Source organism: Peromyscus maniculatus, chromosome 20 (genome assembly GCF_049852395.1).
Source record: "Peromyscus maniculatus bairdii isolate BWxNUB_F1_BW_parent chromosome 20, HU_Pman_BW_mat_3.1, whole genome shotgun sequence".
Lineage (NCBI taxonomy): Eukaryota > Metazoa > Chordata > Mammalia > Rodentia > Cricetidae > Peromyscus > Peromyscus maniculatus.
In genome coordinates this window covers 48,866,537-48,887,320 of record NC_134871.1, presented here as the reverse complement: position 1 = coordinate 48,887,320, position 20,784 = coordinate 48,866,537, and the positions used below count along the sequence as shown (strand labels likewise).

Below are 20,784 nucleotides of genomic sequence, written 5' to 3'. Positions count from 1 at the left end.
AAGAAAGATAAACGATGTCTATTTTGCTATTTAACTTAGCATTTTAAAGTCTTGGTATGTCCTACATCACATCATCAGTTGTGTAGTCCTTGAGTGTTTAAAGCAATCCTTTCTCTATGGAGTGTCTTTTGTACACAGGACATGAAGTACTTCACAAAGAGATTAATTTTAAACTACAGAGAAATGGAAGATTTTTAAGGCTTTCTTTAAAAAGAGAAAATGACTCATTGGCTCAGAGGGAGGAAGTGGGTTGCATTCAGATAAAACAGTACAAGTTAAAGAGCACTGTTCTCCCTTCAGGTGTTGGGAGGGAACACTGAGGAGGCCAAAACTGTCACTCTAGAGTTACAAGGTAAAAGAAATCAGTGGAAATTAGGCCAGATAGAGGTTCTTTTTTCTTGTATTTGTAAAAAGTTTCAAAAAGAGTAAAACCATCTTGAATTTACTCCTGGAAGACAGTGAAGGAAGAAACTGAAGAGAGGCAGAATGGAGAGATTTGTAATGAAGAGAACTAAGCAGGGAGCCAGAGAAGGTAACAAAGCCTAGTATTTCTGCTGGGTAAGTCTGCTGTGAAACATCTCTTCCACCTAGCCAAGCTGTAAGGAAACAAGGCTCACTATAATTAGTGTGCTCTGAAGTATATTAAATTATAACAGTACAGATTAAATACATGTCTTCGTGTAAAGCATAAAATTACTGCATCTAAATGAAAAAAAAAGGGGGACAGTTTTAAACTAAAGGATTTCAAATGCTATTGGAAACCCTCCCATAAATAAAATATCTTTGTTTCTTGGTGTTGAGGAACTCCAAGCTGCAGCTCGCCTGGAGCCTGTCAGAGAAATATCACTATAATTGGTATGAATCCCCAAGTACACTGACAATAATTGAGGCTTGTATCCTATGCATTATACTTGATGGCACATCGCATTAAAAAAGAACAAAATTATAGAGGCAAGGAGCGGCTGTATGATACAGCAGAGCAGCAGCTCCTAGATGAGGCTACAGATCCAGACGTTAGGGCTGCAACGATCCAGTCGACGGGTTTAGAGATAACGAGTCAGAGAATGGGCCCAAGAAGCTGCACACGAGGGCAAACAAGCAGCAAGAGAGACCATGACCTCACCATGTACTTCTGTTGTGCCCATGTTTCTTAACAAAAAGCCATCCAGAACATTTGTAGGTTTGTGAATGTATAACTTATTCATTAAGCATGCCAACCTATGACTTACATTGTCAGCTTAAATAAGAAGTAATATGTTTGGCTGGGCGGTGGTGGTGCACACCTTTAATCCCAGAGCCCCGCAGATCTCTGTGAGTTCAAGACCAGCCTGGTCTACAGAGCGAGATCCAGGACAGGCACCAATAACTACACAGAGAAACCCTGTCTCAAAAAACAAAAAAAAAAACAAAAAACAAAAAAAAAATAAAAAAAGGGCTGGAGAGATGGCCCAGTGGTTAGGAGCTCTGACTGTTTTTCTAGAGGTCCTGGGTTCAAGTCCCAGCTCCCACATGGCAGCTCACAACTGTCTGTAACTCCAAGATCTAATACCCTCACACAAATATACATGCAGGCAAAATGCCAATGCAAATAAGAATAAAAAATAAACCAAAAAAAAAAAAAAGAAGTACTATGTTTAGGGTCACTAGCATAGTAATTTTATTGCAAAGTGTTTAGATTATTTGAACCCCATCCATTCTGCATAATCTTATGTAATTCTCATGTGATCCTGATGTAACTCAGCTTTCTTCCACCTTCCTGTGTTTTTTGTGAAGCCAATCTCAATATGTGGTTGCACCTCTCCACACTCTACCCCACCAAACAAGAATTCCAATTTCAAAAGATGTGGGGGGACTTTTAACTTTTGTGTGTGCATATTTTGGGATCAGACAAAAAGGATGGATATATTATTTAATAACAACAACAACTACTACTTCATCCTCCTCCTTTCTGCTTTCTTTTTCTTTCTTCTTTTTGAGAAAGCCATGGCTGTCTTGAATTTGCTATGTAGACCAGGCTGGCCTCAAACTCCGAGAGTTCCACCTGCTTCTGCCTCCTGAATGCTGGGACTAAAGGCGTGCGCCACCACTGCCTGGCTAACAAAACTTCTTAAACATACCCCCCCCCTTTTTTTTTTGGCCAGGGGGTGGGGGACGGATGTTGAGACAGGGTCTCTCTATGTAGCCCTGGCTAGCCTCAAACTCTGCCTGCCTTGGCCTCCTGAGTATTGGGATTAATGTGCCCCATCATGCATGACCATACTCTTTTTAATAAACCAACTCTTCTCTTAAAAGTTCTCTTTGGCTGTACTCTTTTCTTCCCACGTTTTCCTTATGTTAAAGCCTCCTCTTCATTCTGTCTCATTCAGCCTTTATCTCCTCAATGGACCCTTCTCAGATTTTCACCTCGACCGTGCATATCAAAAGCACCAAGAGTCCTGTTGTCCCTCTGGCTTGTCCTAGCCCATTCCTGTGGGTCTACACTCTGACCAGAATTTAAGATGGTATTATGCATATTCCTAATTCTTAAAAGTAAGCAGCTCAAAATATTTACTGTTTGCCCAGTCATACAACTAAAACTAAGGAAGTCAAGATTTGAGCCCTATATATCTTTGACTTTGAAGTTGATTCTCCTTGGGCAGGGAGATTGTAGTTTAGTGGTAGAGTGTTTGCCTAGTGTCTTACTTGGGGTTTCTATTGCTGTGAAGAAACACCATGGCCAATGCAAATTGGGGAGAAAAGGGTTCATATCTCTTATACTTCCACATGATGCTCCATCATTGAAGGAAGTCAGGACAGTAACTCATCTCAGGAACCTGGAGGCAGGAGCTGATGCAGAAGCCATGGAGGAGAGCTGCTTACTGGATTGCTCCCCATGGCTTGCTCAGCCTACTTTCATATAGAACCCAGGACCACCAGCCCAGGGATGGCTCTACCCACAATGGGATGAGCCCTTTCCCATCAATTACTAATTAAGAAAATGCCTTACAGACTTTTCTACAGCCAGATTTTATGGAGGCATTTTCTTGATTTGAGGCCCCCTCTTCTCAGATGGCTTTAGCTTGTGCCAAGTTAACATAAAAATAGCCAGCACACCTAGCATGCACAAAGTTCTGGGATCAGTCCTCATGACCACTACCACCACTACCACAACAACAAAACTACAAGAAAGAAAAGAAGTTGATGCTTCTTAGTCATACTGTTTTCTCCCATCCTATCCCGTTTCATCTCAGAACTGTTCTTCATGACCTCTGCTAATTTGGAGTTGGAATCAGAATGATAGAATATGCTATGTCCTGTTCAACCAAAGTGGGAGAACCTCCTTTAGTTCCTCCTATCTACCCCCACCTGCTCCCTCATTCTCCCGAGAAAAAAAGAAAAGAGAAGAGAAGAAAATGTAAAAGGCTATAGGAGGGATGTGGGAGGCTTTCTGATGCTGTTAGCTTGGTCAGAAATAGATGTAAATTAAAGCCCTCTGGAAGAATGTGGGGTGCTATGCCACCTTCTTGTACGTCACCTCAAGACTGTGACTGCTGCAGCAGTCAGGAAGTACAGATACTAAAAAAAATTTCTTGGATTATGTTTCATTGAAAGATGATTGTTTAAATTGAACTGTTTAATTAAATAATAACTGGCATTTATTGATGATATCTTATGTGATAAGTTTGCTGTCTGGGTAGAGCTAATATGTATCAGTGAGCAGCCATGGTTCCTAGCACACAGTGGCTCCCAGTAAGTTATTATTGGTATCTTGAGTCCTCACAACAGTCCTAAAAAGGTCAGGAGTCCACCCTACCCCCCATTTTGCTATGAAAGAAACTGGGTAAATAGGTAGTAAATGTTTGAGTCAAGATTAGGAAAGCAGATAAATAATAGCTGTAGTCACTATGCTAACACTTTACCTGAATTATTTCATCTTATTCTTAAAATTGTCCTACCAGTTGGTACCATTATTATTTCCCATGAAGAGTCAGAAACAGAATGGTTCAACAGTTTTCCTGAGGTCACAGAGCTGACAAACCAGACTTTGAACTCGTCTAATTCTAAAGTTCATAAACCACACAACACATCAGGGCTGTATCTTCCAGAGGGAAAACTAGCATGTTGCCACCACCGAGACTTTGCAGGGATACCCTTATTATTCTGGTGAGATGACCACTGTTCAGGGTTCATCCTTGAAGCAGAAATGTAAATGGGTCAGAAAACTCTTCTTTCAGGGGAAACCTAAATAAAGCTAGCTCAAGACTCCGCAAAAAGACAGAAAACTAGTCTGATAAGAGAAATGTAACTACATTTGAAGTTCATATGACCAGTGAGTGTAATCTCCCTATACATAGACCTCTAGCAGAATCCAATTTTTAATCCAAATTATTAATAAATATGAAATCCAAGCAAAGTGAAGTATAGATGACTTAATGTCTTCAACACAGTGAGGACTCAGTAAATCTTGGTTATTATTCATATTTGTGCATGTCAGAAGGGAGATTCAATGGCACTCCTAAACTTACATAAAAATTTTATATATATGTGTATATGTGTTCATTTTGCTGGATAGGATTCTGTATCTTTTATTAAATTGTCAGTGTTGGTGACCTTCATAAAAATGTTAAAGGCTACACATTCCATATACAATGTGTGTAGAATTGTTGACAAAGCAAACAAAATTTAAATTGGCTTGAAATTCAAAGTTAAAGCTGATGTTATTTCATTTTGATTTTGATTAAATACAGTCTCAAAGTTTGAATCATTTTGATAACTTTTTTATAGCTATAATATCATTCTTATATGTTTTCACAGACCTTTTGAAACACCTGTAGTAATTTCTCCATCTAGCTCATCTGAAGTCATCAAGGATAGGCAATAGCACCTCTTCTCCCTGGTGTGCAGGGGATCACATTAGTAACAGCAAACAGTAATTTGCTAAGAAGAAAATCTTGGCTATTTACCTAGAAACTCCACTGTGTTGCTTGTGGACAGGTTTCCAGAACAGCCAGCAGGGGGATTACTTCAACTGGGAACTGGAAAGCTGTCTCTTATATTTGCCTTTCTTTTTAAAATTTATTTTATCTTTGAGACAGGGTTTCACTATTTAACCCTGGCTAGCTTGGAACTCCCTATGTAGGGCAGGCTGGCTTTGAACTCTAGAGTGATGGGATTAAAGGTGTGTGCCACTATGCCCAGCTTTATATTTTTCTCTCTGTTAGAAACTCTTTCAAACGGCCCTTAATGTATAGTTTTTTTTTTCTTTTTCTTTTTTTTCTTATTTATTTATTTTTCTATTATCAGCTTCATACAGTATAAATTCTTATCCTAATAGCAGTAGTGAAATGTTTCATTGAGGCTTGCCCAGTAATTGAGTAAAACCAAAACTTATTATAAGCCACAGTCATTCTAAGGTCCCCCCTGCTATATAGCCTCTCTGGTTCTATGGGTTGCAGTCTGATTGTTCTTTGCTTTATATCTAGTATCCACTTATGAGTGAGTACATACCATGTTTGTCCTTTTGGGTTTGGGTTACCTCACTCAGGATAATACTTTCTAGTTCCATCCATTTGCCTGCAAATTTCATGCTGTCATTGTTCTTCTCTGCTGAGTAGTACTCCATTGTGTATATGTACCACATTTTCTTAATCCATTCTTCAGTTGATGGGCATCTAGGTTGTTTCCAGGTTCTGGCTATTACAAATAGTGCTGCTATGAACATAGTTGAGCATGTAATGTATAGTTTCTTTGAGGAGATGTTACAAGCCTGTATCCAGGAAGACCTAGACCAGGGAGAGCCCAAGTATCTTCTCAGTGTTCATGAAAGGCCTTCCTTCATGTGACACACACTTGTCTAGACACTAGATGAATAGGGACTGTTTCAAATAACAGTGAAGATTCTTTCTCCTTCCCTTTGTGATGCTAGGGGTGCTTTGCACATCCTGGACACATGCTCTGTCCTTGAGCTACACCACAGGCCAGAATGCTTTAATAAAAAAATATACACCATGGCAGGAGACAACAGAGCTGCAGGGTTGAGGGATGAGTGAGAATTGCTTGAGTAAACCCAGTAAGGAAAGGGGCTTTCATTTCAGAGGTAAAATTATGTGTAAAGGCATAGAGACATGAGAGGACTTGCTTGAACAAGAAAAAAGAAATTTGAATGAAGAAAATGAGTACAACTCTAGTTAAGTTTGTAGGTAGTTATGTTAGGTTTCCATTACTTCAGTAAATAAACAATTTACAGTTTACAATATGAGCTCACACACATACACACTAAAACAAATCTTTAAAAGAAGAAAAGTTAGCTGGATGGTGGTGGTGCACATCTTTAATCCTAGCACTTGGGAGGCAGAGGCAGGTGGATCTCTGAGTTTGAGGCCAACCTGGTCTACAGAGTAAGTTCCAGGACAGCTAGGGCCACATAGAGAAATCCTGTCTTGAAAAAAAAAAAAAAAGACTTTTTAAATTTTTTTTTTAAGGATAGAGATATGGGGGGCTAGAACACATACTCCTTTTGTAGAGGATCTGGCTTAAGATCCCAGCACACACTTCATGTGGCTCACAACTACATGTAACTCCAGCTCCAGGGAATCTGATGCCTCTTGCCTACATGGACAACTACACATACCCACATACACATAATTTTAAAATAATTAAATTTCCGTTTTTTAAAAAAGAAATTTCCACTTTTTTTTTTTTTTTTTTTTGGCTTTTCGAGACAGGGTTTCTCTGTGGAGCTTTGCACCTTTCCTGGAACTCACTTTGTAGACCAGGCTGGCCTTGAACTCACAGAGATTCGCCTGGCTCTGCCTCCCGAGTGCTGGGATTAAAGGCGTGCTCCACCACCACCTGGCGAAATTTCCACTTCTTAGCAATGGAAATGTTAGTCCCCAAGTATATCTCAAGATGAATATCAATAGTATTTTTAACTTCTTTTCTGGATTAATATGATTTTTGAATCACTATGACTAGACATAGTTAAGAGCTTACTTTTTTGTGTGTTTACAGATGAGAAACCCCATCTTGAAAATCACCCCCCCCAAAAAATTTTTAAAATAACTTTTTGATAATGAGCTAATAAATAAGTAAATCTAGTATTTTATTTGTTTGTTTGTTTGTTTGTTTGAGACAGGGTTTCTCTGTGTAGTTTTAGTATCTGTCTTGGATCCCGCTCTGTAGACCAAGCTGGCCTCTAATTCACAGAGATCTCCCTGCCTTTGCTTCCCAAGTGCTGGGATTAAAGGTGTGTGCCATGACCATTCAGCTATATAAGGAGATTTTTTTGTTTTTGTTTTTTGTTTTTTTTTCGAGACAGGGTTTCTCTGTAGCTTTGGTGCCTGTCCCCGGATCTAGCTCTGTAGACCAGGCTGGCCTTGAACTCACAGAGATCCACCTACCTCTGCCTCCCGAATGCTGGGATTACAGGCATGTGCCACCACCGCCCGGCCTATAAGGAGAATTTTTAACCTCAACCATTATACTAAGATAATGAATGTTTAATTCTCTCTGTCTCTCTGTCTCTCTCTCTCTCTCTCAGTGGGTAGAACCCAGGACCTTGGGCGTACCAGGCAAGCACTCTACCTATATCCCTATATCCCTAGCCCTATTTTGTGCTTTCTCTATACTTACTTAAGGGTTTTTTGAGTGCTAGGATTAAGCCCAAGTTCTCAAACATTCTAGGCAACTGTTCCAGCCCAGACCTCAATAGTAATTGATTTTATTTTTAGTAATTTATCTTTAAAATTCAAACAGAACGTGAACTAAAAGCTGGTATGGTAGTGCACACCAGTAGTCATATTATTCAAGTGACTAAGGCAGGAGGATTATGAGTTAGAGACTAATCTCAGCTACAAAACCTAACCTAAGCACAAAAAAACAAAAATAGAAACACCAAAAAAGAACTGTTTGTCAGGGACTCTCAGAAGTCTAAACTGGATGGCTATGAGATAGTAGCTCCCTCTCTGTTTAAGGATACAGATTAGGGAGATAGCTCAGGTGTAAAGTATTTGCTATGCAAACATGAGGACCTTAATTTAACCCCCAAAACCCACATAAAAGCCGGTCACAGTGACAAAGATTTGTAATCTCAGTGCTGAAAGGTGGAGACAGGCCACTCTCCGGCTCACTGGACAGTCAACAAACCCACCAGGTTCCAGAGAGAGCCTGTCTCAAATATAAGGTAGATGGCTCCTAAGGCAGACCTAAGGTTGACCTCTGAAATCCTTACACACACACACACACACACACACACACACACACACACACACACACACACACACAAAGAATCCCTGCCATTTCACTCATAGAGACTGCCTCTTCTTTGCAAATACCATTGCACATCCAAACGAAACCTGAAGAAATGTTTTGTTGATTCAGCTTCCAGGCAGATCCCAAAAAACCCATTGGCGGACACATTCTGGCTCATGCTTCAACAACAAGAATAAGCTTGCGAAAGGGAAGAGGAGAACTGAGGATTGCCAAGATTTATGACAGGTATATATTTCTTTATTCTTCTTCAGATCCTGTGCATGTGCCTTTAAACAGAATTGCTACCCCTGAGAGATTATACTTACTTCCTGGCAGATACTATTTGTTCTGAGTTTCCTTCTTAAATATTATGTCACTGATCAGGAAGTACCACCTGTGCACTATGTACTAGGGATCTAGTCTATAGTCACGTTTATCAGTCTCTGACATTCAGAGCATATAGTGAAGCAAGCAATGATGTCACATTTACTTCAGTTGAAGACTGTAAGCTGTTAGGTTCTAGTGATTATAAGGAGAGTAGCTGGGGGGAGAGATTCCTTTTGGGGATGGAAAATCCATTTCACAAGTTCCTGAGGAATGCTAGATTTTATCTAACATCCTGAAATGCTTCTATAGTCCAACTTCAGCTAATTTCTAAACATATGGAGGGCTTGAGACTTCTCTTGCTTGACTAAGAATTATAAATATCCAGATATTATAGGGCATGGTGGCACACACCTCCAATCCCAGCACTTAAGAGGCTGAGGCAGGCAGGTCGCTATGAACTCCATGACAGCTACATAGAGAGACCCAGTCTCAAAACAAAATAACAACAACAAAAATTATAAATGTAACAAATTTACAGGAAAGTTTACTGCATATCAGCAATGCTGGGTTCTTGGGATAAAGCAGTAAACAAAACAAAATGGTAAGTCTAGGGAGGGGAGATAGCTCAGTGGGGAAGGGCACTTAATGTGAAAGCAGTAGGGCCTGAGTTCAAATCCCCATCACTCTGAAGCCAGGCATGAGCCTGTAACCCCAGCATTGGGCAGTGGGGCAGCTGCAGGTAGAGGGCAACAAGTGGATTTCAGAAGCTCACTGGCTAGCCAGCTTAGCTGAAACATTGAGCGTCAGGTTCAGTGAGAGACTGTCTCAAAAAATAAGATAGAAGGCAATAAAGGAGAACATCCAACATCCTCCTCTGACTTCCACATGTGTACAGACAGGTGTGCATACTTGCATGCATATACCTCAGAGAGAGAAAAGACAAGTCTCTGTTCTCATGACAGTTCATTACACATGGAAGGACCCTTCCATGTGTAATGAACTGTATAATGTGTCATCCCATCTAGACAGTTACACACTATTTGCTTGTCTGAGACATAACAGGTAATACAATATCTGTGACTGATATTAGTCAACCCCAAACAACAAAGTAAAGACTTGTGGTAACTCATCTAGGGGGGGAAGAGTAGTTCCCAAAGAGCAGATGAGCTTTAGTCTGGATCCAGTATGGACCACAGCAGGTAGAATGTCTTGGTATTGAGTTAAGATTAGTTCCCACATCTGCAAGATGCTTCTTCTCTTCTGTCCCTGTAGAAGTCATCCTCTATAAATGCTGTAGTTTTTTAACTTCAGTCATTTCTAGAAATTGGCTACAAATGTTCTTTGTTGAATTACAATCGATGATCTTGTCTCATTACTGGAACTTCATTGTCTATTTCTTAGATAGAGTGCTGTGCCAGAAACCCAAACACTTTCTTTTTTTATTAAAAAAAAATATTTTTTATGTGTATGGGTATTTTGCCTGCATGTATGTCTGTGTGTCTCATGTGTGTCTACTACCCTCAGAGGCCAGAGGAGGTCATTGGATCCCCTGGGGCTGGAGTCAGACGGACAGTTGTCAACCACCATATGGGTGCTGGGAATCCAACCCCTGTCCTCTGGAAGAGTGCTCTTAACCACTAAGCCATGTCTCTAGCCCCACTCAAATACCCACCCCGTGTGTGTGTGTGTGTGTGTGTGTGTGTGTGTGTGTGTGTGTGTGTGTGTTTAAGAGAAGATCACTATGTATTCCTTAGTTGGCCTGGAGCTGGCTATGTGGACCAGGCTAGCCTCAAACTCATAGAGATCCACCTGACTCTGCCTCCCTAGTGCTGGGACTAAAGGTCGGCATACCACACCCAGCTAACATCCAAACACTTTGTTCATTCTTACTAACTGACTGTTTGCTCTACATCTCCCTCACAACAGGGACTAACTATAGTTCACTAATCTCCCAGTAACGAGCTGGGACTTGACAGGGTAGACACTCAATGACTATTCATTGAATTAACCGAAGAACTTAAGCTACCTGTTCAGTCATTTGCATGTCTCATTTAGTCCTCCTACAGATCTTTAAGGTAAACAGCTCCAGCCATTTTTTTTAAATGCCAAATGCCGTTTATTGAAGGAGGGAGGAGGTCTTAAATACAGGCTTACAGCACAATGGGAGAACCCAGGAGGCAGAAGTTTGCAATGTTTTACAGTCTTGCATCTAAGCTGTTAACGCCCATTATGCAGGATACACAGACATTCAGGAGGGTGAAACCTGGGAGGGAATTAGCATAGGGAGGATATCAAGGTCAAGGTCAGCAAGTAAGGCAACAGTTACCCAAAACGGGGGCCAGGGACCTGTCCCCCTTTTACTAATAAATGAGCTTCTGACTTAGGTTGTGTGGGACAACAGCAGGTCACCTTACCCGTCATGGAGATGCCTGCCCAGGCCACACAGGCGCTCTGTCTTAGGTTGGTGAGCACCCCCTAGGCATTACCCATCTCTGAATACTCATTATCATATAGGCTTGATCGTGTGTGAGCTGCAGAATTAACTGCTGCAAAGATCTCAAAGTGGTGCTAGCTCCAGCCATTCTTACTGGCCTAGGAGATTGTTTCAGCCTTGCAAATTCAGTAAGGAATCAGAACAGTAAGTTGTTAGTAAGGCTAGTAATGTCAAGTTTCCATAGACTAGATTCAGGTCAGGTGTGGTGGCTCATGATTATAATTTCAGCACCTTGGAAGCTGAGACAGGAGGATTACTGCTATTGTAAGGCCAGTCCAGGTAAATTCCAAGTGTGTAAGCTTGGGCCGGAGAGTGTGACCCTGTTGCAAACAAACAAACAAATGTACATCTTATATCAAAACAGCAGAACTAGTTCAGAGCTTAAGATATCAAAACTAGGGGTGGAAGAAGTAGCTCAGCAGTTGGGAGCACTTGCTGCCTTGACAAAGCACCCAGCAGGCTTCCCATAACTTAGAACCAAGCCCAAGTTTCTACAGCCATTTACACAGCACTCCATGAATAGCTTTTTAAATTTTTTTTTTTTTTTTTTGGTTTTTTTGAGACAGGGTTTCTCTGTGTAGCTTTGCGCCTTTCCTGGGACTCACTTGGTAGCCCAGGCTGGCCTCGAACTCACAGAGATCCGCCTGCCTCTGCCTCCCAAGTGCTGGGATTAAAGGCGTGCGCCACCACCGCCCGGCAGCTTTTTAAATTTTTATTTTTATTGTATTGTATGATTGCCTGAATGTATGTATATGCATGTGCATCCCTTGTTCTGATGGAGACCAAAAGAGGGCATCAGAGCTTTAGAAACTGGAGTTATAGACCATTGTGAGCTGCTGTGTGGGTGGATGTTCATGGTGCTGGGAACTGAACCGGCTTCTCTGTAAGCAGCAAGTGCCCTGACCCTCTGAGTCAGCTCTCCAGTCCCATGAATGACCCTAAACTCATTCCTTGATCCTCCCTTGCCCCCTGTGCTTCCACCTCACACATTTTTGTTTTTGAGACAGGGTTTCATGTAGCTCAGGCTGTCCTCAAACTCTATATAGCCAAAGATGACCTTGAGCTTCTGACCTTCCTCCCTTCTTTTCCTGAGTGCTGAAATTACAGACATGCACTACCACACCTGCTTTCAGGAAATGCTGGGGATTGAAGCCAGGGCTTCAAGCAAGAACTCTACCAACTGATCTTTCCCACCCATCCCCCTCCCTCTTTTTTAAAGCAAGGTCTTGTTCTGTAGCCCAGGCTGGTCTTAAACTTGTGATCCTCCAGTGAAGGCACTGTCAGGCATGCTGCTACCTTAGAGTCTTTGCCCACTTGTTTCCTCGGCCTGGAAAAACCCTCCCACATAGCCCTTTGCCTAGTCATCTCTCTCATCTACTTCAAGTATTTGATCAAATGCTACCTTCTCCAGGGTGGGGAGATCATTCAGTGTGTAAAGTGCTTGCTACACATTCATGAGGACCTAAGTTTGGAAGAGTCTCAGTAGTACTCACCTAAGAGCTGGGTATGGTGATATGTATCTGTAATCTCAGCACTGGAGGAACAAGAAGATTCTGGGGGCTTGCTGAGCAAGTATAGCTGAAATAGAGTGCTCTAGATTTAGGAAAGACCCTGTCTTAAAAAATGAGGTGGAGGGGCTGGAGAGATGGCTCAATGGTTATAGCACTGACTGCTCTTCAGAGGACCTGAGTATAGTTCCCAGCACCCACATGGCAGCTCACAACAGCCTGTAACTCCAGTTTCAGGGGACTTGACACCCATGGCAAAACACCAATGCACATAAAATAAAAATAAATAAATTAAAAGAAGTGAAGTGGAGACACACGCACGCACACACGCATGCACGCACACGCAAAACTGTTACCTTTTCAGCTGGGTAAAGGGGAGGCAAAAGGATGAGGAGTTCAATGCCAGCCTAAGCTACATAATGAGATCCTCCCTTTAAAAAAAAAAAAGTGCCGGGCGTTGGTGGCGCACGCCTTTAATCCCAGCACTCGGGAGGCAGAGCCAGGCGGATCTCTGTGAGTTCGAGGCCAGCCTGGGCTACCAAGTGAGCTCCAGGAAAGGCGCAAAGCTACACAGAGAAACCCTGTCTCGAAAAACCAAAAAAAAAAAAAAAAAAGTAATTAATCCCAGCACTCAAGAGGCAGAGGTAGAAGGCCAGCCTGAGTTACATAGAGTACCAGGACAGCCAGGAATGCATAGAGAGACCCTGCCTCAAAATAAATAAATAAATAAATAAATAAATAAATAAATAAATAAATAAATAAATAAATAAATAAAAACAAAAGGACTAAGGGCATAGCTAGGTGAAAGACTTGTCTAGCACATTCAAGATTCTGAAGTCTGTTTTCAGCACTAGTTTTTGTTTTTTTTTCTCCCACCAGTAGTTTTCCAGCACTACATACAAATGAAAAGAAAAAAGTTACCTGTTTAAGAACTGATCACCCAGTGCCCACACACCTAATCTCCCTTACTCAGCTTTATTTTCTTTCTCCATAACACATTGGTTTAGTACATTTGTGTGTGTGTGTGTGTGTGTGTGTGTGTGTGTGTGTGTGTATGTGTGTGTGCAAGCACATGCACACAAGCATACAAGTGCTTGGGCATGCATATGCCACAGCATGCATGTCAGGGTCAGAGGCCTTGCAGGAGTCAACTCTCCCACTGTGTGAGCCCTAGGGATCAAACTCAAGTCCTTAGACTTATTAGTAAGTGCCTCTACTGCTGAGCCTTCTCACTAGCCCACATCAAAGACCTTAAAGTCACATTAGTTTTCATTGATTAATTAATTAATGAAAACTAATAGGGTCTTATAACTAAATCAAAAGAAAAATCAGAGTACCATACATGTGTTAGTCAAATAGGGAATGCAGAAATGAATCAAGTTGATCAAAAATGGGTCAATATCTATAGTTCAGTAGTCAACGGTATTCCACTTTCACAATTTGTACTTCTATGAACAGGTAGAATTGCACTACTTGCGGTTAATGACAACTCAGAATGCATAGAGCCCTTACAGAACTAGGTAACTGAAGGATGTGCTAGACAACCGTCTTCCCATTGCAGGTGCTCAGGACTTTCCTAGTTTATTTCAAAGCCTTTTAAAACTCCCCCTGTGTTAGCAGAGCCTGTAGAAAGGTGTACCCCTAAGGAGTCAGACAAGCCACACAGGATCTGCACCACAGGCCTCAAACTACCCTGGAGGAACACCCAGTTTATCCCGATTTGCCTGTTTCCAAGTTTGGGGCTAATTTTTCTTGACATTCAAAACTTTATATAGAGTTGTTTAACAAATGTTTGCGAGGGTTGATAACACTGCTAGGTAAGTTCTGTAGTCCACATTTAGCTGTAGCAGCACTGCAGTGTCTCTGGAGACTCAGACTGATGGGAACGTGACGACTGTGACATGTGCACAGTATTTATAGAAACAGAGCTTTTTATAAACTTCTGTTCCCTTGTATTCTGTAGCCCTGAGATGCCTGAAAATGAAGCCACCTTCGCAATAACTGCTGGAGGAATCGGGGATGCCAAGGAGTAGGTGGAGAATTGGTACAGATTGCTTCTTGGTGCTTATTAGGAGCTGGAGAAATGGAAAAGCAGTCTTGATTTTACATCTTGAAATAAGAGTTTGTTTGCTTTTCTCCATGTGTTATTAAAGGAAAGTCAGAAAAGAGATTTAAAGCTTATATTTATCTTAAAAGTTCCAGCCTGATATAACCAACTATATATACACTGCTTGTTGATTGAGAAATATGCATACATATTCTTGAATTACTTGATAGACACATATGCATACATGTGCCTGTCAGGTATGGGAAAGGGTACTCAGTACCCTTCCTTCTGTCTTTCAAAGTGAGCCATTAAGCATACAGAAAGCCAAGGAGCTCAAAGATGTCCCACTCCCTCAGACTTCCCTCAGACCAACATTTTCTGGGATATACATACAATGACCTATGTAACTGGATGCTGTTCCCCAAGAGGGAGATGTGTAAGGGGGAATGTTTAGAGTACACCAAGGAGCTGTTGGTATTCACACTGGCAGCCTGCACATGCATCTTTACAGCAACAGAAGAGAAACAGTAGGCCAACTTTTAAGTCATTTGACTTGTCAAGTTGAAATGACTTTTAAAAAATGCATTATGATAATTGGGCGTGGTGGTGCACACTTGTAACCTCAATATTCCTGAGACCTAGGCAGCTTTAGCTACATAGTGAATTCAAGACTAGCCTGGGCTATATGACATTGATCTAAAAAAGCATGTTTGTAAACCTTAAAAAAAAAAAAGCATGTTTGTATATTTTGGGTAGAAAATTCAAAGTGTTTTAAAATTTTAGAGCTAATTTAAATGTAAAATCTAGAACAGAGCCCTCAGAATTTGTGAAAGAACACTGTTTTGTTTTTTTGTTTTTTTTTTTGTGTGTGTGTGTGTGTGTGTGTATGATTGTCAGAAATAAAATCTAGTTTTCAAAAGATGAGATATTTAGAAATTAAAATACTAATATATAACCATTACAGAGGATTTCTTTTTTTGGTTGATTTTTTCGAGGCAGGATTTCTCTGTGTAGCTTTGGAGCCTGTCCTGGAACTCGCTCTGTAGCCCAGGCTGGCCTCAAACTCACAGAGATCTGCCTGCCTCTGCCTCCCGAGTGCTGGGATTAAAGGCATACGTCACCACCGCCTGGCCAGATGATCTTTTATATTGTATTAACTTACATGAAAAATCTAAAAAGTTAAGTATTTGCTACAAAAGGTTTTTGATTCTCCATTCAGTCATTTGCTGGCTAGTCTCAGATGCTACATGTTAATAAACAAGGTGTGGTTCCTGCCTCAAGGAGCAGCACACTGGGGAAGGGGACAATGCTCAGGAAAATGAGAGCAAATGGTGAGACCTTGAATTGACTCTTAGAATGCAGTCTACTGTGGGGAAGGAAAGGTCAAGCACAGACCACAAAGACGGACCAAGGAGGAGCCCAGCTGGCAGCAGAAAACACTCAGCCTGTGGAGCCTGGGAGGCGGAGACCTTCTGTCTTTTTCTCCTGTAAAAGCATGGGAGCAGCAACTCTGATAGAGCAGGAACAAAAGCATCTAGGAGCAGACTTTCTAGAGTCTGTAAAATCATTTAAATGAATTACTTTACTATGTAAATATTGAAGCATTGTTTTGTTCTAGGAAAGGGATTTGTTACTAGATACATTTAAAAAAAACTTTCTGTGCATTATATTTTGGCATTTAAAAAATCTTTCTGCCAGGTGGTGGTGGTGGTGGTGGTGGTGGTGGTGCGCACCTTTAATCCCAGCACTTGGGAGGCAGAGGCAGGCAGATCTCTGTTCAGTCTCATTTACGAAGTAAGTTCCAGGACAGCCAGAGCTAAACAGAGAAACCCTCTCTCAAACAAAAAACCTAAATAAAACAACAACAACAAAAAAAACCTTAAAAAAAATTTTTTTTTCTAGTTCAGCAATGGGCAGTAGAGTCAGAAACCAGGGCTCAACAAAGGCCTGCCATTCTGGGAGGAGGCCTTGTTTCAATAGAGCATGCTGCTAGCTGACTGTCTTGAGAGAACAGTAGCTGGGCCTGTGGACATAGAAAAGAAACTGAAATCTGGGGTCAGCTTTAGGAGAACATGGCAAACTGTGTAGGTGTTTAGGCCAACAACAGGTACACTTTGAGCTCTTCTAGCCAGGATTCACTCTGTCACCTGTGACCAAAGCAACTGGGCTCTGTCATTTCCCTTCCAGAGTATAGGAGGAGGTCTGGCTCCTGTTTTAGAGGGTAGGGAGCAGTGAGGGAAACACAGGGCAAAAGGGTCAATCAGCACTCCTGGTTGCAAGCCACAGAATCTCAAACTAGCATGTGCATGTCAAGAAATTCATCAGCTCAGGAAACTGAAAAGCTGGTGGAAGAGCTGACTTCTGCTACCAGTGGCGCCCAGATCTCAAATGTGTTTTCAGGACATGAACCTGCCACCTCATCTGTTCTTCTGACTCTGGGCTACTATTCTTCTCCTTCAGGCTATTCCTATATGGTAGCCAAGGTGCTGCCTGGAGCACTGAGGTGCTCTTCTACCGGAACAGGATATCCAATAGAGAAATCACACTTTTCTTTTTTCTTTCTCTTTCTTTCTTTCTTTCTTTCTTTCTTTCTTTCTTTCTTTCTTTCTTTCTTTCTTTCTTTCTTTCTTTCTTTCTTTCTTTCTTTCCTTCCTTCCTTCCTTCCTTCCTTCCTTCCTTCCTTCCTTCCTTCCTTTCTTTCTTTCTTTCTTTTTTTATCTGAGAACCGAACCCAGGGCCTTGTGCTCACTAGGCAAGCACTCTACCTCTGAGCTAAATCCCCAACCCCAAGAAATCACATTTTTCTGCCACCATCATCCATCCTGTGAAGTGAAGACCATTTGCGATGCTACCTATTCAGCTACGTATTCAGAGCTTGCTATAGCAAGAAGCTTGAAGCCTCTGCCACCACTGGTATTTCGTAGGCTCAAGGTAGGCACAAGAATAGCCTTTGTAGTTACAAAGAGGACTGATTTCAGGCATGCTCTGATTGGGGGCTGGTATGGAGAAGCAGCTGGAACATTCGTCTGGTAGAAACTCAGAGAACAGGCCCCAGACTAACAATGGCATGGGGGAGACATGAGGCAGTTAGATTGATCTGAGACGGTGACATGAGACCAGGCCGGGGTGTAGCTCAGTGGTAGAGCATGAGCTACCATGCTTACCATGCTCAAGGCCCTTCAAGACAAGATGTCAGAGTCGACAGAAGATGAGCTATAAAGAGAGGAGGAGGGACAGTCATGGGTGACTGTTGGCAATGTTCTCTACCCAAGGAGGGAAGAATACAGCTGTCATGAAGGAATGGAGAAGTGTGCTGAAGCTCAGCTCTTCCACTGAAAAGGTCATTGTATGATTGCTAAGGCTGCCCTGTCAATGTACCACAGACTGCCTGGAGTATATAGCTCAGTGAAGGGCACCTACCTCAAAAGTACTGGGTTTGATTCTCAGCACATTGAAAAAGAAAATAATAAACAAACCAAAGTACCACACACTGAAGCCAGACAGAGGAGGTGTCAAGCAAGAAAAATTTGTCTCTAGCCGGATGTGGCAGTGCATGCCTTTAATCTCAGAGGCAGAGGCAGGCTGATCTCTGTGAGTTGGAGGTCAGCATAGTCTAGCTAGAAAATTCCAGGCTAGCCAAGGCTACACAGGGGTACCCTGTCACAAAAAAATCAGGTCACTTCTCCTTAGCTCGCGTAGTCTGTTGTGGGGGGAGGATACTGAGTGGCAGTCCTAAAGGGGAGAGCATGACTTAGAGGTGCCCAGATACAGCGACAGTAGGTCAGCAGCCGTACTGATGGCCAGAGCAGGCTGTTCCTGCTGCGAGGCTGGAGGTCCGACTGCAGTGTGTCCAAACTGCATCCATTCCCAAGCTGGTGATCCAGGCTCCTGCCAACCCAGTGACCCTTTGTGTCCTGACAAGGTCCCCTGTGTCTCAATTAGCCTAGTGCTTGCCATCTAGAGCCCCAACCGAGGCCCGGGCAGAGTGACTCCCCAGTGCTGCTTCTGGGTACTAGAAGAGGGCCAGCCAGCAGGGCTTGCCTAACATTTTCAGGTGGGGTCTCAAGATTTACTCACCACAGCCTCTGCTGCTGCAGCAGTACATTAAACAGAGTTGTTGAAGAGACTACCATCAGTCTATTAGTTGGGGTTTTACTTGGCTGAATAGAAGAGAAAACCCCCCAATGATATTGTTTTATATAAAACTCAGACATATTTCTCTCCTACAGAAAAGAAGCAGAGCGAGGCATGGAAGCACAAACCTGTAATCCCATCATTTGGGAAGCTGAGGCAGGATCACAAATTCCATGCTAGCTTAGTCTGCATAACAAGACTAAAAAAAAAAGGCAATGGTGGCACACGCCCAATCAACAGAGTCAGGACAGCCAGAGCTGCTACACAGAGAAAAGAAGGAAAAAAAAAAAAAAAGACTCTAAGAGAGGGTGGCTGAGGCTAGGCAGCCAGAGACTGTGAGTTCCTCCTCCCGGGCCAGGCTTCTGTCCTGACCATCCTAGCACTCCACAAAGACAAAGGCTGGGAGTTAGGTGAGGAAAGATGGAGGAGGGTGGGGGCAAAAGACAGGTTCTTTAAGCTGAGTCAGCTCCTAGGAAGCAGTCCTCCCACATCTGGCCCTCACATCTCATTAACCATATTTATCTGCAAAGAAGGTCAGACGAGACTGCCTTTTGTCCTGGACAGCAGGGGGCCCAGCTGACACACAGTAGTGTGTCCTGTTACTAAGGAAGAAAGAGACTTGTGTTATTTTTTTCTATGACATTTGTGTGTGAGTGTGTAAATCTGAGGACAACTTTTCTGGGTTGATTCTGTGTTTCTGCCATGCTCCATCCTGGGATTGACAACTCTGATTGTCAATCAAAATGTAGCGGCAAGCACCTTTATCCACTTAAGTCATCTTGCTGGCCCAGAGAATGGTTATTGGTGGTATTTGTTTGTTTCTTTGTTTGTTTTTCTTTGAGACAGGGTTTCTCTGTGTAATAGCTCTGGCTGCCCTGCAACTCACTTTGTGACCAGGCTAGCTTTGAACTCACAGAGATACATCCCGAGTGCTGGGATTAAAGGCGTGCAGCACAACTGTGAGGCTTCTTAAGCAGTTTTTTTGTTTTGTTTTTGTTTTTTTTTTTTTAATGAGAAAATGCATCATCTTGCATAAGCCCAGAAATCAACCAGTTTCAGGTCAAGGGCCTAAGTCTTTCTCATTATCCCTCCATTCTTTATGCCCTCGTTTTATTCTCAAATCTCCAGTCCTGGTCAAAAGATGGCTGTAGCGCTTTCACCGGCCCATTCTACAGTGCCTGGAAAGAGATCGGAGGGCCTTCTGTTGGAAGAAAAGAGCTGCTACTGCAGCTGCATGGGCTGGCTGGAGGGTCTAAGGCAGCCTCCTGCACCGGAAGGACTTGATAGGGATGGTCGAGAGGCTGGGACCTCGTTCTGCATTGATGTCATCTCTCAGTGATCTGACACAGTCTACTTTCTGCCATAGCAGGGGTCCAAGAGAGTAAGCACATACTTACCAAACCTCTGCTGGCCTCCCAGTGACCCAAGAGATGGTGTGGCCTATACAGGAGGGCCTAAAGTCCTGGGAGTGAGCCGGGTGGTGGTGGTGGTGGTGGCGGCGGCGGCGGCGGCGGCGGCGGCGGCGGCGGCGGCGGCGGCGGCGGCAGCAGCAGCGCACGCCTTTAATCCCAGCACTCGGGAGGCAGAGGCAGATGGATCTCTGTGAGTTCGAGGCCAGCCTGGTCTACAGAGCGAGTTCCAGGAAAAGCACCAAAGTTACACAGAGAAACCCTGTCTCGAAAAACCAGAAAAAAGAAAAAAGTCCTGGGAGTGTGGCTCTTTGTACTAACTAGCTGGGCCCTTTGCAGGAATGGAGCATTTATCTTCCAGAACTTCTGTCTTGAGAAGTTGCTCACACCAATAGCCGAGCACAACCAGTGACCTGACGTCCTGTTCTGGCCTTCCCAGGCACCTCACACTTGTGGCACACATATGTACTTGCAGGCAAGACCCTCAGACACATAACATAAAATAAACCAGTAAAACTTACAGTTCATCTCTGGAGTTTTCCAGTTAATATCTTTGGACTGTAATATCTGTGATACTGAAATTAAGTAGAGTACCACATAAGTTTATGTATATTCGTGTGTGCGCGCAAGCGTGCG

General features: G+C 42.7%; 1 protein-coding gene across 4 annotated transcripts in view; it reads left to right on the top strand.

Moving 5' to 3' along the window:
• Window positions 1-14,728, top strand: part of Dmc1 (DNA meiotic recombinase 1) — a 43,637-nt gene extending 28,909 nt beyond the window's left edge. For all 4 annotated transcript variants that reach the window (XM_076556339.1, XM_015997833.3, XM_042265471.2 and 1 more), the window contains 2 exons: window positions 8,359-8,475; window positions 14,522-14,728. In XM_076556339.1, the coding sequence (XP_076412454.1) occupies window positions 8,359-8,475; window positions 14,522-14,591 (187 nt within the window). In that variant the 3' untranslated portion in view covers window positions 14,592-14,728. The remainder of the gene's footprint in view (window positions 1-8,358; window positions 8,476-14,521) is intronic.
• The last annotated feature ends 6,056 nt before the right edge of the window (window positions 14,729-20,784 follow it).